This window comes from Exophiala oligosperma (genome assembly GCF_000835515.1).
Source record: "Exophiala oligosperma strain CBS 72588 unplaced genomic scaffold supercont1.4, whole genome shotgun sequence".
NCBI classification, from domain to species: Eukaryota; Fungi; Ascomycota; class Eurotiomycetes; order Chaetothyriales; family Herpotrichiellaceae; genus Exophiala; species Exophiala oligosperma.
In genome coordinates, this window is record NW_015622821.1 from 3,637,831 (window position 1) to 3,649,012 (window position 11,182).

Here is an 11,182-nt window from a genome sequence, read left to right on the forward strand (position 1 = left end):
ACGAACAACATCGCCATCCCCAAAAGAAACCCCATATCTACTCTATACCTCTTAAGTGCCTGATCCCTGTAAGAGAGAATCTTCTCCAACACAATGATCCAGCGATAGAGACCATTTGGGCGGTGTTCCAGCATCCGGCACCTGTATCCGTCAAGAATGCGATACAGGATTATTTACCGACCTCTTATATCGCAGAATCCCATATCATGACGATCTATATGCAGAAATCCTGCACCATTCCTCCTCCCCCCCCCTCCCGTACCGGGGTTTCTACTCGCTTAATCTACAAACCATCGTGAGATTGAAGGCTTTTGCAGAGCTTGACGCAGCACTAGCTACATGAGTTCCCCCCCTCCAACTTCGACTCTGCCAGCAGTAAGAGTCAGAGACCAATGCCGCTTTCCACGGCTCGGATGATTGATCAGCATCGTGCTGTCAATTTGGGTATGACTTTGAGGCACTTATGTTCCGCTGTTGCCTCGAGACAGCATATGTCTCTTTGCAGGTTTGTGTTATTTCGTTTCGATTTTGTATTATCATTCAGATTGTTTTTTCTGGGTTTAAATCGCCAGTTCCGACTTTTGGAAGTGGTTGGGACCACACCGCCTATTGAAAGTACAACATGGCATTCACGCCCGCTTTCCTCCAATGGCTGAACCGAGAGACCGGGTTCCAGTCACTGCGAGACTATGGCAACAAGGATATCTATCTGATCTTTCTCACTCGCTTTCTGAGAATGTTTGCCTACGGAGGAGCTGCTTTGGTCCTTGCGGTCTTCCTGTGGATAGCTGGATACGGACTACAGATTGGGGTCTTCATGACACTGACTCTTCTTGGCGATGCAGCAATCAGTTATATCCTCACAATAGTGGCCGATAAGCTTGGTCGTCGCCGGGTACTAATGGTTGGTTCTCTTCTCATGGTCGTTTCTGGAACCGTGTTCGCTTTGACCGAAAACTACTATTTGCTCCTGTTTGCGGCCATAGTTGGGGTCATATGTCCAGGTGCCCATGAAGTCGGACCGTTCCGCGCTCTAGAGGTAAGGAGATTACCCAAAATCATGAAAGTGTGACCTGATCGATGATGTTTCATAGGAGGCAATCCTCGCCCAACTCTCGCCCATCGAAGCCAGAACTGATGTCTACGCATGGTTTGCAGTGTCATCTACTCTTGGAATGGCTTCTGGCCTTTGTGTCACTGGCTATCTGACCTGGGCTCAACGAACTTTTCTCCATCGTAACTGGAAAGAGACGTACCATCCTGTCTTTGGAATGTACGCTCTGATCGGACTGCTCAAGTTTGCAATAACCTTCCTGCTGAGCTCAGAATGTGAAGCCAGCTCCGCCGCGAAATACACATGGGCTGCTACTACGACTGTTGAGGAAGTCGGGTCACCATCTTCAGAGCAGACCGGCTTGCTCCCACGACGTTTCTCAATACTGAAACAACCTCGAGCAGGTGCTGCTACTATGGCCACATCTTCCTTATCCACCCGCCTACGGAAGTCAATAGTGTCACCATGGAAGGTTTCTCGATCTTCTCTACCAGCCTTGATGCGCTTGTCTCTATTGTATGCTTTGAATTCCTTTGCGGCAGGCATGGTTCCATTGACTCTGATGTCCTGGTATGTCCGTTTACGGAACCGATGGTTTTTGATGCATTATATTGGATACCTCATGGCTGTTGTATGGCTGTTCTCCAGTCTCTCGAATCTGCTTTCCGCATATGTCGCGAGACGTGTTGGACTCGTTCGCGCCATGGTTCTTATGCACTTGCCATGTGCCTTGTTCCTAGCGCTCATCCCGCTGGCTTCAAAGACTTGGTACCTATTGGCGATCCTTCTTCTCGCAGATGCCATGTTCGGTAGCATGGACCAGGCACCGCGGGAAGCGTTTGTGGCTGCAATGTTCCTACCTCGAGAAAGGACCCAAGCCATGGGTACTTTGAATTTCGTGAGGACTTTGGCTTCAAGTTTCGGCCCATTGATCACTTCTTACGTCTGGTCAAAGGAAAAGTGGTGGATACCGTTTGAACTGGCAGCCGTCCTGAAGATCTGCTATGATGTCGGAATGCTGGTCATGTTTCTGCGGACTCCGCTTCCTGAAGAACGCAGACGAGTTGAAGTAGAGAATGGAGCGGGAGGACCGCAGGAAATGACCATGACGGCTGCAGATTTGGATGTAAATATCTTGATGGACGAGTACAGTGCAAGAGACCTGGCGTCGCCTAGCGACTTCGAAATTAGTGACGGCGAGGAAGGTGATGATGAAAGAACATTGAACGGGGATGAGCAGGATATCTCCAGCCAGAGGCGAAAGTATAGCTCTTGAGGAGTTCACCTCTGGTGAAAACCGAAAATTAATGCCACAAGTAGATGGCTTGTTAGAGCAAAGCTGAGGAGGAAGCATGTCCCCTGCACCTCTTCGGGTCCATGCTCTACAGTCTTTAGTGTTCCTCAAATTCACGACAACGGGTCGTCTCAGCTGGTCTTGTGCTAGATTCGTTACACTATCCTCCCAATCGTCGCAATAATCGACTCCTTCGGGACACGACAATGACTTTGATACACGTTGTCATCAGACCTGAACCTGCCCCTTGAGACTTGAGGGTCATCTGTGTGATGGGAGGACGAATGCGCCTTCCTAACGTTACTCTGTATGCAGTCCAGGCACCACGTCGAGGCGGTCCCAACCTGACGGTCTCTGCAGATACGCAGAGGGTGTGAGCACTGGAAGACATATCCCATTCCTCCTTGGCTGTGCGAGAGTTGTGAACCACTGCTGTTCAATCAAGGACACAGAGAATATTTCCAGGATTTCAGTTCAACCTACTCCCAAGCATTATCTTAGCAGAGCACCAACCTCGGACAGCGAATGCCGTAGTGCATGATATGAGAACCTGGGGATCAAGCACTGGACGGTACAAAAGGCAACGAGCTTGGTCACTTTGCCTTGGTTGTAAGTACAAGCTCGACGATCCTGCAATAGTCTTTCAAACCGGTCTGAACAGACAGGCTCACCACAGCCACAAGCGGCCATCGACCACGTGCAAATCATCGATTCCGTTTGAAGAAGTTGCGGGAGAACAGTTGTACAGACAACAGTCGTGGCACGAGCCTCGCTTCTCGAAGCGCAGACGCCCGTTGTACAAGTCCCAAGTTCCAGGTCTCACAAGGGATCCTGGTACAGCATCTTACACGACCCTGATTGTTAAATCACGAGGCAGCAGGCCAAAGCACGTCGTACTTTGCAAGAGGTCTCTGCTGAACGCGGTACGAGTCCTTTGCTGACAAGCATTGCAACTGGAGAGGTCAAGGGGGCTCGTAAGGCGGACAGCAGAGAGGGCTCTGGGCTGGCTGGCTGACTGGGCGGCAAGAGAGACCTGGATAGATTTGCCCGAAGGAGGAAAGATTGATGAGGTCGAGCACTGACGAATCACATTGACCGAGTAAAGTGGGCCAGAACCAACACCACATTCTTCCCCTCGTTCAAGAGTCCTCTCTACTCCGTCCTAGTTTGGTTTATTGGCTCTTTGGCCGACGGGCGTGAAGTGCCCTTATCTGCGGTATCAGTTGTCATCGCCATCATCCGGGATCTCTTGCAACTTGTCCCTCTAAACTGCTTGTGGCAAGGCTGTCCGCGCAGCCAACCGAGACTCTCGCTTTACACCTTGCTCTCTCTCTCCTTCCATGTTTGAAACTTGCCCCCCCTCGTACGGGTGAGTACCTTGTCTCCATTCACCTTCTCTCCTGGGTGTTACAAGGTTGTCCGCATCGTGGTTGTCCTTTTTGGGAACAGTCTACGTCTTTCATCAATCGAGTTTCAGCGATTTGACTCGAGCAAAGACACCGTGAGCTGGCCCCGGTCGTGACCTCGTTCGGATCCGGCCTGTGTTGGGTACGGCGTTTAGATCACATATCGAATCATATGCTCCTGTCATTGGCTTCAGGTACAACAGGTACCCGTACACCTGGCAGCTCGGCCCAGGGCATGACTGGTATGTTTTTACCTCCAATGGACTGTGGAGTTGGCATCAAAGATGCGAGCCGATGACGACTTCCACTTTCTCTCGACACTCTACAACCTCTTCGAGCACCTCTCTCCCGTTGTCTACTATTCATACTCCATACTCCATTACCCGTGGGCAAAAGTCCATCCCACGGACCCATCTGACAGTCTAAAACTTGACCTGACTTGTCTCGCCACTTTACCGGCCTTTCGTCGTTCTCCTACGAGCCGTTTATTTACACTTGAACGCTCCCACGTTTCACAAAACCAAGCAAGCACTCTTTGAACTTCTCTGTATTTCTCGGAAGTCTCTGAGTCTCTAGCGGTTCGAAACTTGGGATCTTGTCTTGCCCCCTTGTCTCTTCTATTCCCAGTCTCGGAGATCTCCTTAGATCGACTGACAATACATATTTATTTCTTGTACAGCCACCTTTCCCTTTATTTTCCGAGGCTGAGCATCAATCGTCTGTTGCTTTGGACGTTTCATTCATTCGACTCGTTTTGGTCTGTGAATAGCCATTGACGCCAACGCAGCGAAACCAGTGCGACCAACAACCATCGAGGTTGTAAGGTGACATATCGGGTCGGTCCATGTCGATGATAACCGACGTCCCCAACCCACAGCGATAAATCCACTACAAGAGCCCTCTGCGACAAAGCAAGCCCAATCCGCCATGTCTTCGATAATGGGTGAACAAGCTCTCCTCTGGATAGGCCTAGCCATATGCGCCAGTGTCGTCACATATTTGAGTCTGAGCCAGCGCCAGAGAGACGTGGTCATTCGACGACTACAGTTCCGGGGTCGTCGAGCATCCAGTGCGAGCACGCCACCCCGATCACTCTCTCCAGACAAGAAGGATCCATCCAACGCGCCTCCCAAATCGTCCGAGTATGTCAACGCATTCCCGCCTTCGATCCGAGAGGGCCTTGAGGAAGCCGCCGCAAACTTGCCACCAGCCCAGCGCGAAGCCGTGGGAGATTTGGTCTTTGACGAGAAAACCTGGCACAAGTGCATCTTGGGTTTCGACGAGGATTTCCGCACCGCCGACCCGGACAAGTATGTGTACACAGGCATGAAGATCCAAGAAGTTCGTGCTTTGGGTGATTTCCCAGACTACTCGACTCTGAGTGGTGTTCCCTTGCCAGAGCCATACCTGGAACACGACATTGACAAGGCTCTACCCCGACCTTACCGTCCGTTCCGATGGGCGTATCATCAAACCATGTGTACGTTTCTTTTGATCTGTTGTTTCGATCATGATCACACCCTTACACAATTCCCCATTCCCCCTTGTCACTGCTGTTGCATTCCCTTGTTCAACGATCAAAAATCAAAATTTACTCACATTTGGATATCAATAGCCTTGACCAAACTCGAACCAAACTGGTGGCTCGAACTTGAAAACACGTACCGCACGCGCATCGCCCAGCGCAAGAAATTGTACGCGGAACACGGAGAAGCCGTGTTGCAGTGGCTTCCTGGGTCGGAGCTGGCTTGCAAAGAACTCATGGAGATGGTTCTGCAATTTCTCTGCGCCAGATACCCGCAGTATTTTGTCTTGGGAAAAGACAAACGCACTTTTCAGAACAAGATCCTCAACACGACACAGGACGTCAAGGCCAAGCACCCTCTGTTGGTGTTGCTGGACAATGTTCCGGAGGATTTCGCCATCACCATCCGAAACCCAGAGACGGGTTACTACCATTTCCGCGCCGGCATGATTTGTAGCGCTTTGGGTTGGAACGTCGGAACCAAGATAGGTTTACAACTTCATCAGATCCACGCTCCTATTCCAGACTACAAGGAAAAGATGCAATTTAGTATGGATAGGTATGTCTTCTTGCCCTTTTCTTCCCCAAGGCGTCTTCATCATCATCTCCTTCCCCCTCTTATTTCTGGTCTTGCATTTTTTTCCCTCCAACTTCATATTCGTATATCAATCGAGTAACTAACCTTTTGTGTTTTCCGGGGTCATTGTAGATACTTTACCAAAATGCCGGCCAACAAACCCATCCAACGTGGTTCATGGGGTTTGGAGGTCGATCAGCCGTTGTACATGCCCCCCGGGGACCCTCACGAGAAATACCGAGATTTCCAAATGCCCGACTTGGACGTCTCCCGCATCCATTTGAGGGTCGACTGGCAGACCCTCCGGCGTTTACCGTTGAGTGGTGGGATCGTCTTCAACTTCAAAGCGCTCTTCACTCCCCTGACCGAGTTCCGTGACGAACCTTACGTCCCCAGTCTCGTCCTCAAGGTGTTGAGGGAGGGCAAGGAAAATCTCATGAAGTACAAAAACACCTGGCACGTCGAGCACGTCGTCGTCCCGGCCCTACAGGAGTACGAGGCCGAACAAAAGTCCAAGGGAGTTGTCGAAAAGGATTGGCCGGTCCACACTCTGGACGACAGTCCTTACTTTCCCGGCTGGAGGGAAAAGTGGGAGGCCAAACAGGGATGGATCCCTAAAGAAATGACCTTGGACAAGTCGAATGAGTGAATGAGATGTGAACTTGTCCATTCCGAATCCCAAAAAACAGCCACCGAAGCACGAGTTCTTTTTTTAATCCTTTTCTGAGAAAAAAGAAGCAAAAAGAAAAAAAAGGAATCATATAGTTTCATATGGTTGTTACATTTCTCATCAGCCTAGGAATAAGTTCGGATCTCGAGACATGAGTTGGTCAAACATTTGAGCTACCGCGGCCGTATACTAAAAGGTCGAACGGACGAGTTTCAATTGGGGATTTTGGGAAAGCTTTTGAATACAACTACGTTTGAAACACATGACAACATTCTATCCTTGCCTTACCTTGGGTAGTAGTAGTTCCCTAGGTAGTTACGTGGTGTCACATACTGCATTTGTCCCACGATTGAACTGGATACAATATCTCAACCGTGGTGACAAACCTCAACACTGAATACACATGACTTTCTTGTACTCACGATCTTTTGTTCTTCTTGAAATGACTAGATACCCCAAGGTAGAGAGATGCCTCTGCTACTTAATGCGACCAAATAACGAGTAACTCCCGTGATGCAGCGATATGATCTCAACCACTCCTTTCATAAAAATTCAAATGCCCAACCAAGACCAGTTCATGATCTGGTAAATAGTAAGTAGGCGCTCATACATCTCTTTCTACGAGAACATCAGGTAATGTCCAAATCCTGACATCCCCCTCATCACCGGTCGAGATGATGACCTCTTCCCCTTCCGCTCGTTTATCCTTGTCTCTTCTCTCGGCCCAACAGACATGATTGATCTCAAACTCATCATGAGCCGCCTCGATGACCGCAACGACAACCCACTTCATCTTGTGCACCGCGTACGGTTGAGGTGCCTCCGCTGCCGCTGCCTCATCCGAATTGGTGGTGTTGGTGGTGGTTGTACCATTCATGGCCACGTCCCCAGCACCAGTACCATTGGCGCCGTTGGCGTCCGCATCGACAACCTCTTTGTACACCACGATCGCCCCGTCTCCGCCACAACTCACCACCAGACCTGTCCGCCTCGACCAGTCCACAGCATAGACGCTGCGAACATGGACCTCTGGCAGTACAGAATCCTCCACCCACCTCTCCATACTACTCATCGGCCGAATGACACTGGGTAATCTCGAACTCGCAAACCCCGTCGGTGCCGAAGATGTGGTTCTCCTTTCTGCCCTCTTCGCCTTCTCAGCCTCGCTCAACTCGCGCCTCCAGACCCGTACACTCAAGTCGTCCGAACACGAGACTATTCTCGGTTGCCAATCCGCTTCGAATTCCGCAACCGCCGTATCTCGATCTGGATCCGCCAAGCCCGACAGGTTCAGTCTGTCGTAGTTGATGAATCCTTCCCACTTGACGTCCCACACTGTCCCTCGGTGCCCTTCAATCACACCCACACAGGTCCAATCTCCCTCCTCCTCGACATCGCGCCACAACCTGATCGTGTCGTCGTAAGAGCCGCTCGCCAGGATATCTCTCGATCCGAGTATGTCGTCCTCGTCACCACCGGTTGCAAAAGCCCCGTTGGTGTGTCCACTCATCTCAACGTCACCGTCACCCGCGGTCTCCAGTTTCCGTCTCTTGTTCTTCCTGCCATTGCCTCTCGACGCACCCGCGCACCAGCTGACGGACTTGACATCGCCCGTGTGTTCGCTGAGAACGGCGATCGTCTCCCACTCCTCTGGCTCGACTTCTTCCCATATCCACACCGATTTATCCCGCGAGCATGTGGCCAAAAGATTCGCCGCATAGTGAGGCGGGGCAAATTCAATGGATTTGATCTCGGAATCTGGTCCGGTCAAGAGCGTCGAAAAATGCCATTCTTCATCCTCTTCGTCGTCGCCGTTGCGCGTCAGGTCCATTTCGTCAGCCATGGTCGCGTCTCGGACACCCCTTGAAGACGGCTGATTGTCGTTACCATCACTGTTATTGTCGCCCAACCTGGACCATCGTCTCTCATCGTTCCATATCCATATGCCGACGTTGGCGTCAAAGCTCCCCGTGCCCAGCACGACGGGTTTTTTATTCTTGCTGGCATTCCTCCCGTAGTCCTTCCAGGCAACAGCCCTAACGCTGCGTTTGTGACCGCCGCTTATGGTGGAGATTAGAGAGAAGTCCCGTAGATTCCAAATATTGATCGTTTTGTCTGCAGAACCCGAGGCGAGGAGGGGCGTGGAGGGATCAGGATGGGCAAGAGATTGCCATGACCGGGAGGGTCCGGTCGAAGGATGCTTCAGGTTCCTGAGAAGGGATAACTCAGGAGGAGCCGAGTCGGTCATTGCGATTGTGAGGAAGTTCAATCGTGGTAGAGACGGCGGTTGAGCTTCCCCGCGGGATATGAGTAATTTGCGGTGGCCGCAGGGTTGCTCGAGGGCAGACGAACGGCGATCGGTCAGGGAGTCAAAGAAGCTGTAGAATCATGTGCAGCCACACCCAGCGTTACAGTAAGATCATGATAAGATCTATGACTTCGAACCCCGAAACAGATCAACGCTGGCACTTGGTCGTGGGGACTTTTTTTCCTAAGATTCTCACGAGGCACGAATTAGGCAAAGTGACGTCGGCGGGGGAAGGAATGCCGATTCCCGATGGCCGACATTCTACGGCGTACAAAGTAAACACAATAGAAGTATACAATATATAATGCTAAGTCTACATGAGGTATACGAGGATTATCTCTGTCATACATGGCTTATTTTGATCCTGAAAAGGTCACCTTCCACCAGTTCTGAAACTTCTTCGGAAAGCCACCATTCTTTTCCTTATTACTCTGCCACCACCACGCTGAGACCGCTCCTACAGCCATTCCCACAAGATGATCGAAATAGTCGATTTTCTTGACCGGCCGAAGGCTACCGAAGACTTGTAATGCACCGAGGGCTATCAACAAGCTTCTCCCGTCGAATGAAAGCTGCTCCGCAAGGTCTTTTGGAAGGAACATGATGGAAAACCGGTCGCTGGAAAAAAGTATCAGTACCGACTCTCTGGTCAGCTTCGTGGGAACCAAACTTACTCTTGGTGAAGCCACAAGTAGGCTGAGACGACTCCGTAAACACAGCCACTGGCCCCTAGCGTTGTGGTGACAAACACCTTCGAAAAGGTGTGTCGGGCCAAACTGCCAAAGCTCCCGAGGATACCGGAAGACAAGAACATGGCAAGGAAAGTAGCTCGTCCAACTTCCTCATGCAAAGGAAGACCGAAAATGACCAGAGGGATCATGTTGGCCAAAAGATGACCAAGTTTCTGGTGGCTTACAAGACTTCCCAACATACTGAAGGCATAAGGATATGCCGGAACAATGATGAAGTACTTGTTCAGAGAGGACCAGAACGGCGGCATTCTCCAGGCAAAGAACACGGCAAGATTGACAGCCAACAATGCACCAATCGTCGCGACGGAAAGCGACAGGTCGGGGAAAAAACGCTCGGATTGCTTGGGTCTGTGCCAGTACTGTGTGTAGAGGAAACAACCCCCAGCCACGAGGGAGGTCAGGAGCAGCGATGGGAGCAGTCGCCGACCCGCAGACTGTTGAGCCACTTCAGGGGACTCAAGCGTCAACTTGGATTGCGCTCGATTCTGAGCTTTCAAAACCCACTTCTCAAACGAGTTTGGCGGTCGTACTTCCTTTGCTGACTCTAGCCCTTGTTCAGGACGCTGGGCAACTGCATTCGTCTGCTCTTCTTGGACTTTGGTCATGCGCTCGTCAATCTGGGCCTGTAGTTCCTCCTCCTCCTTTTGGAACTTGGCCTCGTTCTGCGCTCGAAGTCTCTCGAGTTCACTGACGCCATACACGTCTCCTTCTTTTTCAGACAATTTTGCCTGGTAGTGACCGCTCTGCGGACCTCTGTAGAACCTGAGATCTTGTCCTCTCTGTAACAGTTCTGATGGATTATCCCGTTCAAGGGCGTGCTCTTCCCGCTCGATTCGAGCCAGGATGGCTTCATCTTCATCTATCGGATATGCTTGTCTGAGCCAGTTCAGCCCTTCTTCGAAAGCACGGGGATATTTCGACAACTCCAGCTCCAGATCTTCAGGGAGTGGGAGATCAAGCGTTCCATCATACCGACGGCCGTGCAGGATTCGCAAGAGATAGTTGGCTATCGGAGGGGGAGGTCCGCGTCGCCCGAATATGTCGGTGAGTTCCTGGGAGTCGAGTTCTCCATCCTGGAACCGTAGTCCTTGCTCTGGCTTCTTGCCGGAGCCATACGCTTTGAGGATCTGCGCAGCGGGTGAGGGCCAAAAGTTGCACCGGGTAGACCGACTGAAACACCTTTGCTGACTATATTGAGGACACCGAGGAGACGCATGGGCTAGAAGAGAGCTTTTCGAGGAGGCAGGGGTATCAAACAAAGAAGAATGAAGGCAACGCAGTCCGATATTATTCCCTCGAGGTCGTAGACATGTCGATTGTTGGAGGCCTCTCTTGGCCAGGCGCAACACTATCGTTCCAGCATTGCTCATTGCCGCTTGTGAGCGACGACCGCCTCGGACTTCAACGGCGATGTAGCTACACAACGAACAATAGAGATGGTCGACACAACGCTCGCGATCGCCGGAGAGGATCTCATGATTTTCTTTGCCAGATTATTTGAAGCCGTCGCCAGAACACGTGATTAGGCGACGAGGCTGGCCGATAGCCTTGCGCCGGTCTCCAGGATGAGAAGAAAGGTGTTTGCCGGACGATGTT

At 51.2% G+C, this 11,182-nt stretch overlaps 3 protein-coding genes across 3 annotated transcripts; 1 reads left to right on the forward strand and 2 right to left on the reverse strand.

Moving 5' to 3' along the window:
- Nucleotides 1-622: 622 nt before the first annotated feature.
- On the forward strand, nucleotides 623-2,330 carry PV06_05386 (uncharacterized protein; the record flags this gene model as incomplete). Its single annotated transcript, XM_016406382.1, has 2 exons — nucleotides 623-1,039; nucleotides 1,095-2,330. 2 exons carry the CDS (start codon nucleotides 623-625, stop codon nucleotides 2,328-2,330), a joined length of 1,653 nt encoding a protein of 550 aa, XP_016264588.1.
- A 4,608-nt stretch (nucleotides 2,331-6,938) lies between these two features.
- PV06_05387 (uncharacterized protein) lies at nucleotides 6,939-8,988 on the reverse strand. Its single transcript, XM_016406383.1, has one exon. It carries the CDS (start codon nucleotides 8,772-8,774, stop codon nucleotides 7,131-7,133), a length of 1,644 nt encoding a protein of 547 aa, XP_016264589.1. The 5' UTR covers nucleotides 8,775-8,988; the 3' UTR covers nucleotides 6,939-7,130.
- A 126-nt stretch (nucleotides 8,989-9,114) lies between these two features.
- PV06_05388 (uncharacterized protein) lies at nucleotides 9,115-11,044 on the reverse strand. The gene is made up of 2 exons (XM_016406384.1): nucleotides 9,509-11,044; nucleotides 9,115-9,452 (listed from the first exon to the last, which is right to left on the reverse strand). Exons 1-2 carry the CDS (start codon nucleotides 10,954-10,956, stop codon nucleotides 9,188-9,190), a joined length of 1,713 nt encoding a protein of 570 aa, XP_016264590.1. The 5' UTR covers nucleotides 10,957-11,044; the 3' UTR covers nucleotides 9,115-9,187.
- Between the last annotated feature and the right edge of the window lie 138 nt (nucleotides 11,045-11,182).

Coding starts and splice junctions, on each gene's coding strand:
- PV06_05387 (XM_016406383.1), bottom strand. CDS start 8,774: ATGACCGACTCGGCTCCTCCTGAGTTATCCCTTCTCAGGAACCTGAAG.
- PV06_05388 (XM_016406384.1), bottom strand. CDS start 10,956: ATGAGCAATGCTGGAACGATAGTGTTGCGCCTGGCCAAGAGAGGCCTC. Junction 9,453..9,508: donor TACTTGTGGCTTCACCAAGA/GTAAGTTTGGTT, acceptor ACTTTTTTCCAG/CGACCGGTTTTCCATCATGT.